The sequence below is a fragment of the Phyllobates terribilis genome, unplaced genomic scaffold, assembly GCF_046119375.1.
Source record: "Phyllobates terribilis strain yellow unplaced genomic scaffold, ASM4611937v1 Scaffold_5__5_contigs__length_657084704, whole genome shotgun sequence".
Taxonomy (NCBI): Eukaryota; Metazoa; Chordata; class Amphibia; order Anura; family Dendrobatidae; genus Phyllobates; species Phyllobates terribilis.
In genome coordinates this window covers 240,254,156-240,268,984 of record NW_027362765.1, presented here as the reverse complement: position 1 = coordinate 240,268,984, position 14,829 = coordinate 240,254,156, and the positions used below count along the sequence as shown (strand labels likewise).

The following is a 14,829-nucleotide window of genomic DNA, read 5'->3' as shown; positions in this document are numbered from 1 at the left end:
GATTTTAGGGCCGAATTTAAACAAGCTCTCCGGTCCTCACTAACACAGTTCGCTGATTGGTCGCGGCCGCCACCCGCGACCAATCACCGATATTGCCGCCAAATTTAAACACCGTTTTGCTGATTGGTCGCGGTTGCCGGCCGCGATCAATCAACGCTCTGCTGATTGCGCCCAGTCGGCCGCATACATATTCTAGAATACCCGATGCGTTAGAATCGGGCCACCATCTAGTATCTTATCACTTCTCTAATTTGTGCATTTTAACTATGGTTAGGGGGGTTTTAAAGACTGTAACACCTAACTTGCTCATTGCTGGGGGTCTGCATTTTGCCCCTCCCTCCCAATCTGGAGAACACTATGTAGATCTCCAATTGAATGGAGCAGAGGAGGAGTATGTGCATCTCTGCTACAATCATTGTCTATGGGACTGCTGGAAATAATCGAGCGTTGCATTATGCAGTGTCTGGCAGTCCTATACACAATGAATGGGGCTGAGGTGCACGCACTCGTCCTCCGCTTCATTCATACAGGTCAGTGGGTGCACTGCAATCAGACCCCAAGAGATGAGCAAGTTATCCCCTATCCTTTAATATGGGGATTACCTACAATCGTTGTAAAACTTGTTTAATAATCCACTTGAGGATTTTTGTTGGTGTTTGGGGACATTCTGATCATAGTAATAATTGCATTCACCCAGTCCTGGATGGTTAAGCATTTATTGGGGTTCATTATTACACAAAGATTGACTGTTTCTTACTTTCTAATCTCCTAGTAGTCCTGAAAATGAATATTCAGAGTTTAGGCATGTAGTACTTTAGCTTGATTTTGAGTATTGAATATCTGGCACATACAGAGTAAAATGCCACCAAAATATTTATTTCTGTGTATTTTGATTGAATATTAACACTTCTTGTGTTCTTGCCTGCACTTAAGTCCTAAAGTATTGTTACTAGATGTCTGCTACTCCATACGGCAGGGGTCCCCCAACCTGTGGCTCAGGAGTCACATGTGGCTCGTGGTCTCATGATCGGTGGCTCGCCGTAGCCTGCCAGCTTGGTGACTTATTACGAGGTCTATCAAGCCGTTCTGAAGAGCAGATCTCCAGATAGGGACTTTAGTGGGTAGTCCTGCATGGAAAAACAATTCTGGGTGCGTGTGTAATGGGGTAATATTTTGAGCTAAAGATAGGATGATACTGCCAGTTAGAGGTGTGCAAAGTTGGACCCCCCCTAGATGTTAGTATACTGCCTGAAAGGGAGGGCGCCACAGGGTCGCGGTGTGATTTCTGCAGAGAAGCTTTAGCTGTCATTATTTTGGTTATGGTTGGTTCTGGATGTCACTACCGTGGGGGGCAAGAGGGGGCTGAGAACTGGGTGTCACTATTTGGGGGGAGGGGTGTGCTTTTGATGTGGCACGTGACCATCTCTCAAAGCTGAATATGGCTCTTAAAGTAAGAAAGTTTGGGGACCCTTACCATAAGGACTCTCATGATGTAGGGGTTCTCCAGCGATGTGACCTTGCATCTATGTGCAGATGACTTGTGAGCGGCGCCGGACAACCCCGTTATCTGGGAGGATTAGACTGTTGGTCCAGTTGTAAATGACGTGCGCTCAGTAGATTGCTTACTGCTCTACATTCACTTTGCTTTGTGTCTTTCCTTTTAGGACCTGTTTTCTGCCTTTATAAAGGGTCCCACTCGCACTCCATATGAGGATGGCCTGTTTTTGTTTGACATTCAGCTGCCCAACATCTATCCTGCCGTGCCGCCACTTTTCCGTTATTTGTCCCAATGCAGTGGAAGGCTGAACCCAAACCTTTATGACAATGGGAAAGTGTGTGTTAGTCTTCTGGGCACCTGGATTGGAAAGGTAACTTATTCTTTATATAGACTTGTAATTGCTGAAATTGCCTGATATTATGCAAAGATTAAAAGGCAGCCATATTAATGCTATTGTAGTGGTAGCTCCATCATGCTTAGGAGTTCTGGAAACTGAAAGAGGTACCATGGTTTGTCCAGTGAAAAAGAAATTATTGCCACTCCGCAGGACAGGTGATCACTAGTCATGAGCGAGTATGTTTTGTTAAACCTTTTGCCAAGTATACTCGGCTGAGCACCGAGTAGTTACAACTTTAATACATGTGAGGAGTGTGTAAGAAATAGACATTCCTCCCATGTATTAAAACTGTCAAACAGTCGCAAATCATGCACACGGGAGCGATTCAAGCATATCACCGAGCAGCTGTAACTACTCGGAGCTCGGCCCCAGCATACTCGGCGAAAGGGTTAATAGAACATACTCGCTCAACACTAGTGATTGGGACCCCTGCTGACCTCAATAACAGGGTCTATGTTTTCGGTTGTTTTTTTTGTTAGAATGGAGCTGCAGTGCACATACTTAACTCCTGCTCCATCCGTTCTTTATGGGGCTGCCAGAAAAGTCTGACCACAGCACTCGGCAGTCACATAGACAATGAATGGAGTAGCAGTCGGGCATTCTAATGGGGATGAGAGCGCCACTTACTGACGATCAGTGGGGATACCAGTGGTTGAACCCCCACTGATCTATAAGTTTTGATCTATCCTCCAGATAGGTGATCACTCCCCTTCACCAGACAACCCCTTTAACCCCTTTCCGACGTGGTACATAATAGTAAGCACCACGTCGGCACCCCCTGTTCAGCCGTGGCTCCGACACTGAGCCCGCACTGAACTGGGCACATGTTGGCTGATTTATACAGCTGACATGTGCCCACAACAGCCGAGGGTGGAATCGCGATCCACCCGCGGATGTTTAATGCAGCTGTCAATCTCAGACAGCGGCATTTAACATCGCCGTGCCGGAAGCGCGTCACTTACCCCATCACGTGATCGCGGGTCAACAATGCGTGCGCATGACAACCCGGAGTCTGCAGCAGACCCCTGTGGCTGTCATGTAAAGATTGCTATGAGCGCCACCTAGTGGTCGGCGCTCATAGCACATGAGCAGATTGCCTCTATGTAGTAGAAATGCTCATCACCTCTATGTAGCAGAGGCGATCAGACAAGTGCTGCTTCTAGTCTCCTATGGAGAATATTGACGCATGCAGAAAGTAAAAAAAAAAAAAAAAAAAAAAAGAAAAAAGTTTTTTTAAAAATATAAGTTTAAACCCCCCCCCCTTTTGCCCCATTCAAAATAAAATAATAAAAAATAAACCCCACATACACATATTTGGTATCGCCGCGTTCAGAATCGCCCGATCTACCAATATAAAAAAATAATTTATCCGATCGGTAAACGGCGTAACGAGAAAAAAATTCCAAACTCCAGAATTACGTTTTTTTTGGTCTCTGCAACATTGCAATAAAATGCAATAACGGGCGTTCAAAAAATTGTATCTACCCCTAAATGGTATCAATAAAAACATCAGCCCGGTGTGCAAAAAATAAGCCCTCAACCAGACCCAGATCCCAAAAAATGGAGACGCTACAGGTCAGTGAACGTGGTAAAAAAAAAAAAAAAAAAAACTGGAATTGCATTTTTTTTTTTTTTTTTTTTTTTTTTTTTTTTTTGCAGTTTCACCGCACTTGGAATTTTTTTTCCCGTTTTTTCTAGTACACGATATGGTAAAACCAGTGATTGGTGTTTAAATGTACAACTCATCCCGCAAAAAATAAGCCCTCACATGGCCATATTGACCAAAAAAATAAACAAAGTTCTGGCTCTGGAAAGAAGGGGTGCAAAAAAATGAAAATGCAAAAAACGGAAAATGCTCCAGTCATGAAGGCGTTAAGACTTGTCTGCTGTGAAAAAGGGTTTTCTAAAAGACAGCAGTCACTTGGAATCTGTGGCAAATACAAGTCTGCATGTGCTTGGGTAATTTTTGCTTGCATAAATTCATTCATTTGGCCAAAAGGGTGTGACCAGTCTCATTAGCGTCGTGCAGGAAGATGAATGCGTCCGTGACCAGGTCTCAGCACTAACCACAAGGTCTTTCTCAGGTGACTGATGCTCTTCATACTGTACAATAGTAACCCTACTGATGCAAATAACTTTAGATATGTATCTTTCACATCCTGGTAATTCTTATGGTCTTCCATGATCTGTTTATCTATTTAATAGGGTACAGAGAGATGGACGAGCAAGTCTAGTCTGCTTCAGGTCCTAATATCAATTCAAGGTGGGTTTAAAACTTTCCTAAAATGTTGGGATTTGAAGATTTAATGAAGCACTATCAGGAATTCTTTTATTCCCTAAACCTGTATAAATGTGTATGTAGTGTACTTCACACGCCATGTTTTTTCTGTGATGAACACATTTTACTGTCCCGGCAATGTGAATGAGATCTCTGAAATCTCATGCCCAGGTTGCTTATTTTTGCAAAATTGAAGCAGTTTCAAATCTGCAGCACGTCAATTCTTTCACCATTTTTGCAACGTTTTTCACTCATTTAATGAATAAGGGAAAAAAGGATGCAAAAACGCGTCAAAACATTCATATTTTATGCAGCATTTTCCTACCACCATATGAGTATTTACAGCAGAATTTTCTGCTGCAAAAACTGAAAGGGTATGTGCACACAATGTATGTTAACACCTTCCCGACATGTGCCATACATATACTGCTCTGCAGGAACTGCGTTCCTGCAAAGAGCAGTATATGTACGGCGCAGTGATCAGGCGGGCTCACACTGAGAACCGCTGCGATCACATGCAGGTGTCCACTCTGAGAGCTGACACCCCGCAGCACCACCCACAATCTGTGCTAGCACAGATCGCAGGTGTTTAACACTTCTGATGCCGCTGTAAATAGTGACAGCGATATCACAGGGCAATGCAGAGGGAGTGAGCTCCCTGTCTGCCTCTATCAGCACAATGTGATGCGATCACGTTGTGTTGATGGTCTCCATAGTTACCTCTGGTCCCAAGAAGGACATTGGGGCCTTCAGGATGGTGGCCACTCAGCGCCTGTAAGGAGAGCAGGAGCTGAGACGCCTCCTTCCTGCCTGTCAGACGCTGCTCTGCAGTGCAGATTCATTGCAGAGCATCAGATCAGCGATTTGACAGTTTGAAGATGATGTCCCATCCTGGTACAATGTAAAGAAAAAGTTAATAAATTATAAAAATATTTAAAAAAAATTAAATAAAATAAAGAGAAAAAAAAAAATATTTATATTTATCACTGTAAAAAATATCCTCTGAAGAGGATGCTGAACAGAGTCCAGAGTAACTCTGCTGCCTCATTATAGTGAATGGATCTCATTCAGAATTTCATCTGAACTAGGTCACTCGGAGATTTAGATGGAAACATCGATATAAGTGCTCAGCGTAGAGCGCAGTATAAATGCAATCCCAAATGTTATGTAAAATGTTCCCACTAAAAGCTTCAATTCCGTTCACAAAAAAGCAAGTCCCCACTCAGGTCCGTCATTTGTTAAAGGAAATGTAGGTCTTCCACGTTACTGGTAGCACAAAGGCTCTGAAAAAACAAAATGACACCTTGCTCTCCAAAAGAAATCCAGCGAATACTGCCCTCCCAAATCCAAATGCCCCACAGTGTGCCTAAACCGCAGTTAGCATCTACATGTTTGGCATTCCTGTAGCGATGAGAGCCCGCCTAATTTACAGGTGGATGTCTCCAGATGCATGAGCTGGGCACAATGTATGGGCACTACAACGTACTGGTCACTACAATGGCAGTTTGCAATCTTCACTTAGCAACATCTATTGCTGCTTGTTGCTGGAAAACACCCATGGAGTCAAAATAAGTCACTACACCTGCAGATAAATTCAGGAAGGGGTATAATTTCCAAAATGGGGTCATCTGAGGAGGGATTCTGCTCTTCCATCACTGAGGGGCACTGTAGATTGTGTTCGCAAACTATTCTAGGAAAATCTGTGCTCCAGGAGGCAAAAAGCGCTCGGTCCCTCCCGAGTCTCGCTGTATGGCTAAGCAGTATTGTACAGCCACATATGGGGTATTTCTACATTCAGCAGAAATTGTGGGACAAATTTTGGTGCCATTTTTATCCATTTCCCAGTGTGAAAATGTAAAATCTGGGACTAAAAAAAAATAGTTTTGGTGGTAAAAATTTAATTTATTTTTAACTTCACTCCCCAGTGGTATAAAATGCTGTGACACGTCTCTGGTGTCAATATGATCCCCTAGATGAATTCGTTGAGAAGTGTAGTTTGTCAAATGGGGTCACTTAATGGGGATTTGGCTGGTCTGGCACCTCAGGGGCTTTATCAATGTGACATGGCACCCTCAAACCAGTCCAGCAAAATCTAAACTCCAATATGGCGCTCCTGCACTATACCTCAAAAGTCGTTTTCAACCACATATGGGGTCCATTTTCACCTGTTACCCTTGTGAAAATGCAAAATTTGGGGCTGAAGAAAAATGTGTTTGTTTTTTTGTTTTTTTTCCACGGCCCAATGTTATAAATGTCTGTGAAGCACCTGGGGTTTCAAGGTGCTCACCACACATCAGTTTTTAGAATGGTGTCACTTTTTGCGGTATCTTCTGTCATATAGACCCCTCAAAGTCACTTCAAATGTAATGTGGTCCCTAAAAAAAAAAAAAAAAAATGAATGATAAAAATGAGAAAATGCTGGTCAAATTTAACCCTTATAACTTCCTAACAAAAAAAGAGTGTTGTTGCAAAAATTGCTGATGTAAAGTAGACATGTGGCAAATGTTTATTAACTATTTTGTGTGACATATCTCTCTGATTTTAAGGGCATAAATATTAAAAGTTTGAAAATTGCTAAGTTTTCAAAATTTTTGCCAAATTTCCGATTTTTTTTCCCCACATAAACGCCAGTGATATCAAATAAATTTTAACACAAACATAAAGTACAATGTGTCACGAAAAAACAGTCTCAGAATCAGGGGGATCCGTTGAAGCGTTCCAGAGTAATTACCTCATAAAGTGACAGTGGTCAGAATTAAAAAAAAAAAAAAAAATGGCCCGGTCAGGAAGGTGAATACAGGCTTCGGGGTGAAAGGGATAATATGCTCACTGATCAGTCTTCTCCGGCTTCCAGCAGCACACACTGGGTTATGTGTGAGCAAGGAGCCACTTTTACACTGTAAGCTTATAGCACCTCATTCTGACGCTCTATAGACTTATGGTATAAAAATGACTTTTGACTCATGGGAGCAAGAAGAGGAGCAGAGCGGTGCTGGAAACCCAGGAAGACTATGATCAGTGAGTATATTAATGCACTTTAGAAAGCGTACTTCTATAACATACTAATTGATTTTTTGTTTCCAATTCTCAGGTCTCATCTTAGTAAATGAGCCATACTACAATGAGGCTGGCTTTGACAGTGACCGTGGTCTACAAGAAGGCTATGAGAATAGTCGCTGCTACAACGAGATGGCTCTCATCAGAGTGGTGCAGTCAATGACACAGATGTTGAGGAGACCCGTGGAAGTCTTCCAGCAGGAGATCCTGGAGCACTTTCAAAGCAGTGGCTGGCGTTTAGCTCACAGGATAGAAACTTGGCTTGAAACCAACTCCGTGGTAGAAAAGAGTGGCGAGTTGTCAAATGGTCAGGAACACCCCTGTATAGTACCCTACAGTCCCACTGAACCTGAAAGCACACCCGAGCCCACATTAAATTCCAAGGACCTGGACGATTCTGGATGTGGAGCCTCTACTGTTTCTCCTGGAGAAGCCCCACGTTATTCTGACTTGGAGAATTTCAGTAAGGGGGTTGTGGTGAGTAACACCAGCTCTGCAGAAGAGCCACGAGGAGCAACGGGAGGGGCCCAGCCAAACGTGAAACCAAAGAAACGCAGAAAGAGCTACCGCAGTTTTCTGCCTGACAAGCGGAGCTGCCCTGACATTGGCTTCCCATTGTTTCCTCTATCCAAGGGCTTTATCAAAAGCATCCAGGGTGTTCTAGGGCAATACAAGGCTGCACTCTTGGAAGCTGGCATCCTGGAGCCCCGTGCAGGCAGACTGACATTACCATTGTAGAAGTGAGGGACTCGGTGGGCAGGCTTTTTTTTCCCTGCCCCTCCACATGCCTTCATCATATACATTCTATTTCCCCCATCCTTTACACTGCCAAGTGAGGCCCAAGTAAAAGGTCTGGGGTAATGTAAGACTCCAAAACTTTAGGGTCTCCTATTGAGACCAAATAAGATTGTAACCCTAATAATAATGGCTGAAATGTTGCTGTTTGCTCTGCTGTTCTGTTCATTTACTCTGTCCAGTTTATCTGCTCCTGGCATAATGCCTCGGGCTGCCTTGCTGCTATGGGGCAGAGAATTGTATCATTATTGCTCATGGAAGAAGATCGTTATCCCCTGCATCAACCTGAGACCCTGACCCTCTATGGGTTGTGTGAACCTCCTTGTCTGTCACCACCCTCTTACTTAAGGGTATTTCTTATTGATAGTCCCATATGCTACTGAATGTGAGCCGTGCGGTATTGTCCTGGGATTTGGGGAATGGTGTCTGAGCTAAAGTTGTAGATTTAAACCCTTTTTTTTTTCTCTTTTGAAGTATCAAAAGGTAGGGGGTCTAGAAACAAGCACTACATAGAGGACAGGTAAAGATGGGTGGTCTTGTAAAGTAGAATTTGCATCCATAAAGATATATGCATCATTTTATTCTCTATTGCTGCTTATTATAGTCCTCAAATGATACCTCCGGCCACTTATGTGTCCTACTGTGGTGGTCATGAGATGCATAGCCCACCCAGCACTGAGATGACAGCCCTAAGCTGCAGAGGTTTCAGACTTGAAACGATTTACTAGCATTGGATGATGGGAGTCGAGAAGTAATTTTTCTTTTTTTTTTCGGTAATTACTTTGGTTTGTCATCCTGTTCCTCTCGCAGGAAGCTAATTGATGGAGACAGGGCTGCTTAATATTTCAGGGGACGGAGCCTGGTAAGGGGAGATACATTGCGATGTCCTGATGACCATTATGAAGGATGTACTGAGAAGATGGGATCTCGAATCGTAGCTACGTACCGAACACCAATTACTATGATAAACCACTGCCATGAAGACGAGACCATGCAGGCCAAGTCATGTTTCCTTAACCCTTGCCTGCCTGTAGGATGATCTGCCTTACATTTTGGCATGTTTACATTAACCCCCCCTTTCCCGATGTGAGATTTGGTTCTGGGGCCACCATCCTTCTAGTTCTGGATTATACTCTGTGTGTATGTACTATATAAGGGTCTGAACGCAAAATAAAGCACTACTATCATGCATCGAGGAGAGCATGAGTGATAACCGGGCCTTGTAGACATATGCTGTGTGATATTATATAAAACATGTATAGACTGCTTTGTATTATGTTTGGGGTTTTTTTGGAGGGGGGGGGGGGATCTTTTTTAGACATTGTATCCCACTAAACCTCTGAGATCTTAAAGTGACTTCTAATTTGACCCTTTTAGCTTTCCTGTCTATGGTAATATACACAAATGAATGTGCTGGGTGGGATATCTTCTCCTAAGCTATGACCCCACATATTCTCAATTAGCTCCATAGAAATGGTGGAGTCTGATCTCAGAGCTGTAGGGGGTAAAAATGTCAGGAATGATCTTATACACCCCGTTACTGACAGATGTACAGTATTTAATTGCTGGCAGTGGATAATTCTGAACCAAATGCTGTAAAATTCTGCGTGCTGGTGCTTCTGATGTGTGTGTGTATAGTGCTGTGAGACGTTATCATTTAATTTTCTTTTTTTTTACAATTTTTTTTTTTGCTATTTAATGTTAAAAAGTTTGATCAATTAAAGATGCCTCTGCTTAATGACAATGCCTCTTCTCTGATTCTGTGCACTACATACGAGAAATGCAATATGTTAAAGGCATCCTCTGGGATTGCATTGGAAAGTATAAAGGGTCATTGGCTACTTGACTTCTACTGCAAACATCACGAATATAGAGCAGCACAGTCAGAGGGAAGCCTTACTTTCAGTAGTTGGAAATGGCAGGCTACAGTTTGCCATGCTTGCCAGTTGTCAGTGTGTTTATAGTGGGGAAAATAACTTTTTGATACACAATTTTTGCAAGTTTTCCCACTTACAAAGAATGGAGAGGTCTGTAATTTATTTTTTTAATAAAATTTTTTTATTGGTATTTTCATAAACCTAAGAACAAACCAGATTAAAGACGATAATCAGATACCCGTACGCAGACTGGTTATATAATGACATTGCTCATAGGATTGACTGGTAATACAAACAATACAAGAATTAAGAACCATATAACTTTATAACTTCCATCAAAAAAGCTGACATAAAATCTATCTTATCGAAGCCATGGTGATGAAGTAATCCTTCTATACTCACACTATAAGCCCTTACCTAATGATTTCTCTACCCTGCTCTTTCTTCCCCTTCTTTAATTTAAGCGTAGTGGTCCCAGGCTATTTTTAAATCCTCCAATATGTACCAAGCTGTAGGAGTGAAGGGGTCCACCATTTTCTTATTTTTCATTTTAGTGAGCAATAAACTGCTTCTATTTCAGAAGAAATTGGCCTGCTTGCGTTTCCTTATTATTGAGGGGGTCTTGTTGCTCCACTCCCATAAAATGTTTCATTTGAGCCGTCAATTCTGCAATGGAGGTGTATCAGGCTAAGTGCCCACGATGCAGAAATGCTGCGGAGTGTTTCTGCATCTCCCTGGCAGAAAAACCATATGCGGATTGTACATGCGTTTTTTCTGCCAGGTAGAAGCGTTTTGAACATGCGATTTCGCATGCGGGTTGTCAAGCTCTTTTCCAAGCGATTTTAGCATCAACTTGGTCACACTATATAAAGCCATGCAACCGGCATAGATTTATGTTGTGTTACGAAGTTACGATGCTGCAAATCATCAATAGTAAAAAATAAATAATGGTGGGGGGAAAAAAAATAATTATACCCTCCTTCCAATGGCCCCCGGTCTCCTTGTCCGGTGTCTTCGGCTGCTCACGGTGGTGTAAGAGGACCTTCCATGACGTCATTTAGTCAAGTGACAGGTCACGCGACCGCCGACGTCAGCGGTCGCGTGACCTGTCGCATGACTAAATGACATCATGGAAGATCCTTTTACACCACCGCGAGCAGCCGAAGAGCCAGCAGCACTGACTGGAGCAGACGGGGCCATCGGAGGGTAAGTATATATGTTTTTTTGTTTTTCTTTTTATATATGTTTTGTATATGTTTTTTTGTACTGTGGTACCTGGGTTTGGAGGAGAGTCTCCTCTTCTCCACACCCAGGTACCATCCACGCATTGAATCGCATAATATCCGCATGTGCACATGTAGTCATGCGGATGTTATGCGGTCCAATGCAAGTCAATGGCAGCGATTTCACCGCGATTCCACAAAATTAATGGTCGTGCTGCGGATTTTTCCACAATGATAATCCGCAGCGGAAATTTCCGCATATGCGGACAACTTGACATGCGTTTTCGCGGCATAAATGCAGCCGCGGTAACGCATTAAATCCACATCGTGGGCACGCAGCATTAGGGTTTAGCCAATATTTAAGTAACTGTTTTTTTGCCAGTAATAAGCAGGGTGTGGAGCAATTTGGGAGGGCCTCCTATCTTCCCACCAGGGTTCTGTGTTACTCCAGAAGTGCAACTAGGCTAGATAAGGAGCGAGGGTATATCCTGGACCCCAAATGGTGTTACTCATATCTGATACCTGTCCCCAATATGATACTGACGCAGGGCATGACCAAAGGCCGCATATAAGGTCAGAACATGGAAGGTGGCATTTAGGACATGCAGTTAGCCTATTTAATAGTGGATCTTTTTTAGGTATGTTAAAGGCATAAATGGCCCCATGCATAATTTTATACTGAGTTTCTCTCCACACGTCTTTTGAGGTCTGTAATTTCTATCATAAGTACACTTCAAGTGTGAGAGACAGAATCTAAAAATTAAACCAGAAGATCACATTGTATGATTTTTTTAATAAATTTCAATTTTATTGCATGAAATACTTATTTGATCACCTACCAACCAGCAAGAATTCTGGCTCTCACAGACCTGTTAGTTTTTCTTTAAGATGCCCTCCTGTATTAATTGCACCTGTCCACACACTCAATCACACTCCAACCTCTCCGCCATGGCCAAGACCAAAGAGCTGTCTGAGGACACCAGGGACAAAACTGTAGACCTGCACAAGGCTTTGATGGTCTACAAGACAATAGGCAAGCAGCTTGGTGAGAAGGCAACAACTGTTGGCACAATTATTAGAAAATGGAAGAAACACAAGATGGCTGTCAATCTTCTTTGGTCTGGGGCTCCATGCAAGATCTTACCTCATGAGGGTAAGGATGATTCTGAAAGGGGTAAGGATGATTCTGAAAGTGGTCAGGAATCAGCCCTGAACTACATGGGAGGACCTGGTCAATGACCTGTAGAAAGCTTAGACCACATTCTCAAACTTTACTGTTAGTAACACACTACGCAGTCATGGATTAAAGTTCTTCAGGGCATGCAAGGTCTCCCTGCTCACGTCAGCACATGTCCAAGCGTGTTTGAAGTTCGCCAATGACTATCTGGATGATTCAGAGGAGGCATGAGAGAAGGTGATGTGGTCAGATGAGACCAAATTAGAACTTTTTGGTATCAACTCCACTCGCTGTGTTTGGAAGAAGGGAGAGTACAGCATGAAGAACAGTCTCCTTCCCTCAGTAAGAGCATTGAAGATGGGTCATGGCTGGGTCTTCCAGCATGACAATGACCTGAAATACACAGCCAGGGCAACTAAGGAGTGGCTCTATAAGGCCACGGCCCCACTATCAGTATTCGGTCAGTATTTTTTTCTCAGGAGTGGGAGACAAAACCAGGAGTGGGTGATAAATGCAGAATTGGTGACTTGTTTCTATTATACCTTTTCTCTGATTGCTTCTCAACTGGTTTTGGCTCCCACGCCTGAGAAAAATACTGACCAAATATGGATAGAGGGGCCGTGGGCTAAGAAACATTTCAAGGTCCTGGAGTGGCCTATCCAGTCTCCAGACCTGAACCCAATAGAAAATCTTTGGAGGGAGCTGAAACTCAATGTTGCCCCGAAACCTGTAAGATCTGTATGAAGGAGTGGGCCATAATCCCTGCTGCAGTGTGTGCAAACCTGGTCAAGAACTACAGGAAACGTCTGACCTCCGTAATTGCAAACCAAGGTTTCTGTGCCAAATATTAAGTTCTGTTTTCCTATTGTATCAAATACTTATTTCATGCAATAAAATGCAAATTAATTATGTAAAAATCATACAATGTGATTTTCTGGATTTTTTTTAGATTCTGTCTCTCACAGGTGAAGTGTACATACGATAAAAATTACAGACCTGTCTATTCTTTGTAGGTGGGAAATCGTGCAACAACGGCAGTGTGTCAAATACTTATTTTCCCCTCTGCATGTTTGGCAGCGGTAATCTATCAGTCTGAGTCGCATACCCACAGAAGTTGTCTTTTGGGTCTTTTTTTTTTTCTTTTTTCTTCTTAGTGCCTGTTCTAGGTGTGGCTTACTGTAACTTAAATTTGAAGAGTGAGGATATATTAGAGAACTGCGAAACAAGCAATTCCACTGAGAAACCACTGAGATAGAATTACACGGTAAGGCTAGGTGCAGAAAATCTGGTAAGTTATGCAAATCTCACTCCGAATCGGAGCCCACCATGATCACCCTTTGAACAATCTGATGAGGAAAAGAATATTTCTCCATCTTCTCCATTCTGTCAGTATGTGGAAATCAGACTGCACATGTTTTATCAGATCGCACTCTGATACGGTCATCTGCATGAGCCCTAAAAATAATTTGCCAGTTCTCATCTACTATTTAATCACTTGAATGTTTTATACACTCCTCAACCTTGAAATTGCAGCACTGAGAAGGAAAAGTTTGAAGAGTTATGGAAATCACAGGATCGATAGCCTGCAGACTGAACAAGCCTTGTACATCCGTAATATTTAGTATCTTAGATCTCAACCTGATTGCCACTCAACATTGAAATGGGAACACCAAGGCGGAAAAGTCATAGAAATATCATCAACACATCTATCAATCCTGTGATTTTCATATGCAAATGTGTAAGAAAAAAAAAATGTACTTCTAATTTTTCATCATCTTGATTTGTTCATTATTGAGTGACCACTACATTCAGAAATACCTGCAATTTACAACTTGGCATGCTATGCTGAATGCACTTAGGCATGTAAATCATCAAGATTTGCTGCTGGCAGCTCCCTTTGCAATTGCCAAACAATGACGTCCCAGATGTGCTCCATGGGAGACAGGTTCGGAGACGCTGCAGGACGTGGTATCTTGTTTAGGCAACGCAGACTGCTCACAGTAGTATGAGCAACATTTGGCTTGGCCGTGTCATTGTTGAAAAAATGGCTCCCGGGACACTATAGAAATGGCCACACCACTGGTACTGCAGTCCTGCAGTAGGACGTGTGTGAAATTCCTTCGTGAATGCCTTTTTATGATGTGTGGCCACGTGGTCTCCAGCCCATTATCCAGCTATCATTTGTCTAAAACAAAAGAGGAACTTGTCGCTGAAGAGGATAGACCTCCATCCCTGCCTTGCACCATCATAGCATTGGAGAGCGCTGGCGAACGGTCCCTGGAACACGTTCAAGAGAGAACATCACACCATTCCCAGTCCCTGGATTATAGTGTGTGGTTTCATAATGTACTGTAGTCAGATTCCTCTAGTCTTCATTCCAGTTACACTAATAGCTCAACATTACATTGATTTGGTGGTGGAATCAATGGTACAGCCATTACTGTGTCCAAGGAGCCATTTTTAAAAACACCAGGCCACATGTTGCTTGTGCTGCTGTGAGCAGCCTGTGTGGCCTACATGTTCTACC

At 42.9% G+C, this 14,829-nt stretch overlaps 1 protein-coding gene across 1 annotated transcript in view; it reads left to right on the top strand.

Annotated features, from left to right (window-relative positions):
• UBE2O (ubiquitin conjugating enzyme E2 O) overlaps positions 1 to 9,698 on the top strand; it is a 44,446-nt gene extending 34,748 nt beyond the window's left edge. Inside the window, exons 16-18 of the mRNA XM_073683956.1 lie at positions 1,665 to 1,868; positions 4,101 to 4,158; positions 7,265 to 9,698. Of these exons, the coding sequence (XP_073540057.1) occupies positions 1,665 to 1,868; positions 4,101 to 4,158; positions 7,265 to 7,968 (966 nt within the window). The 3' untranslated portion in view covers positions 7,969 to 9,698. The remainder of the gene's footprint in view (positions 1 to 1,664; positions 1,869 to 4,100; positions 4,159 to 7,264) is intronic.
• The last annotated feature ends 5,131 nt before the right edge of the window (positions 9,699 to 14,829 follow it).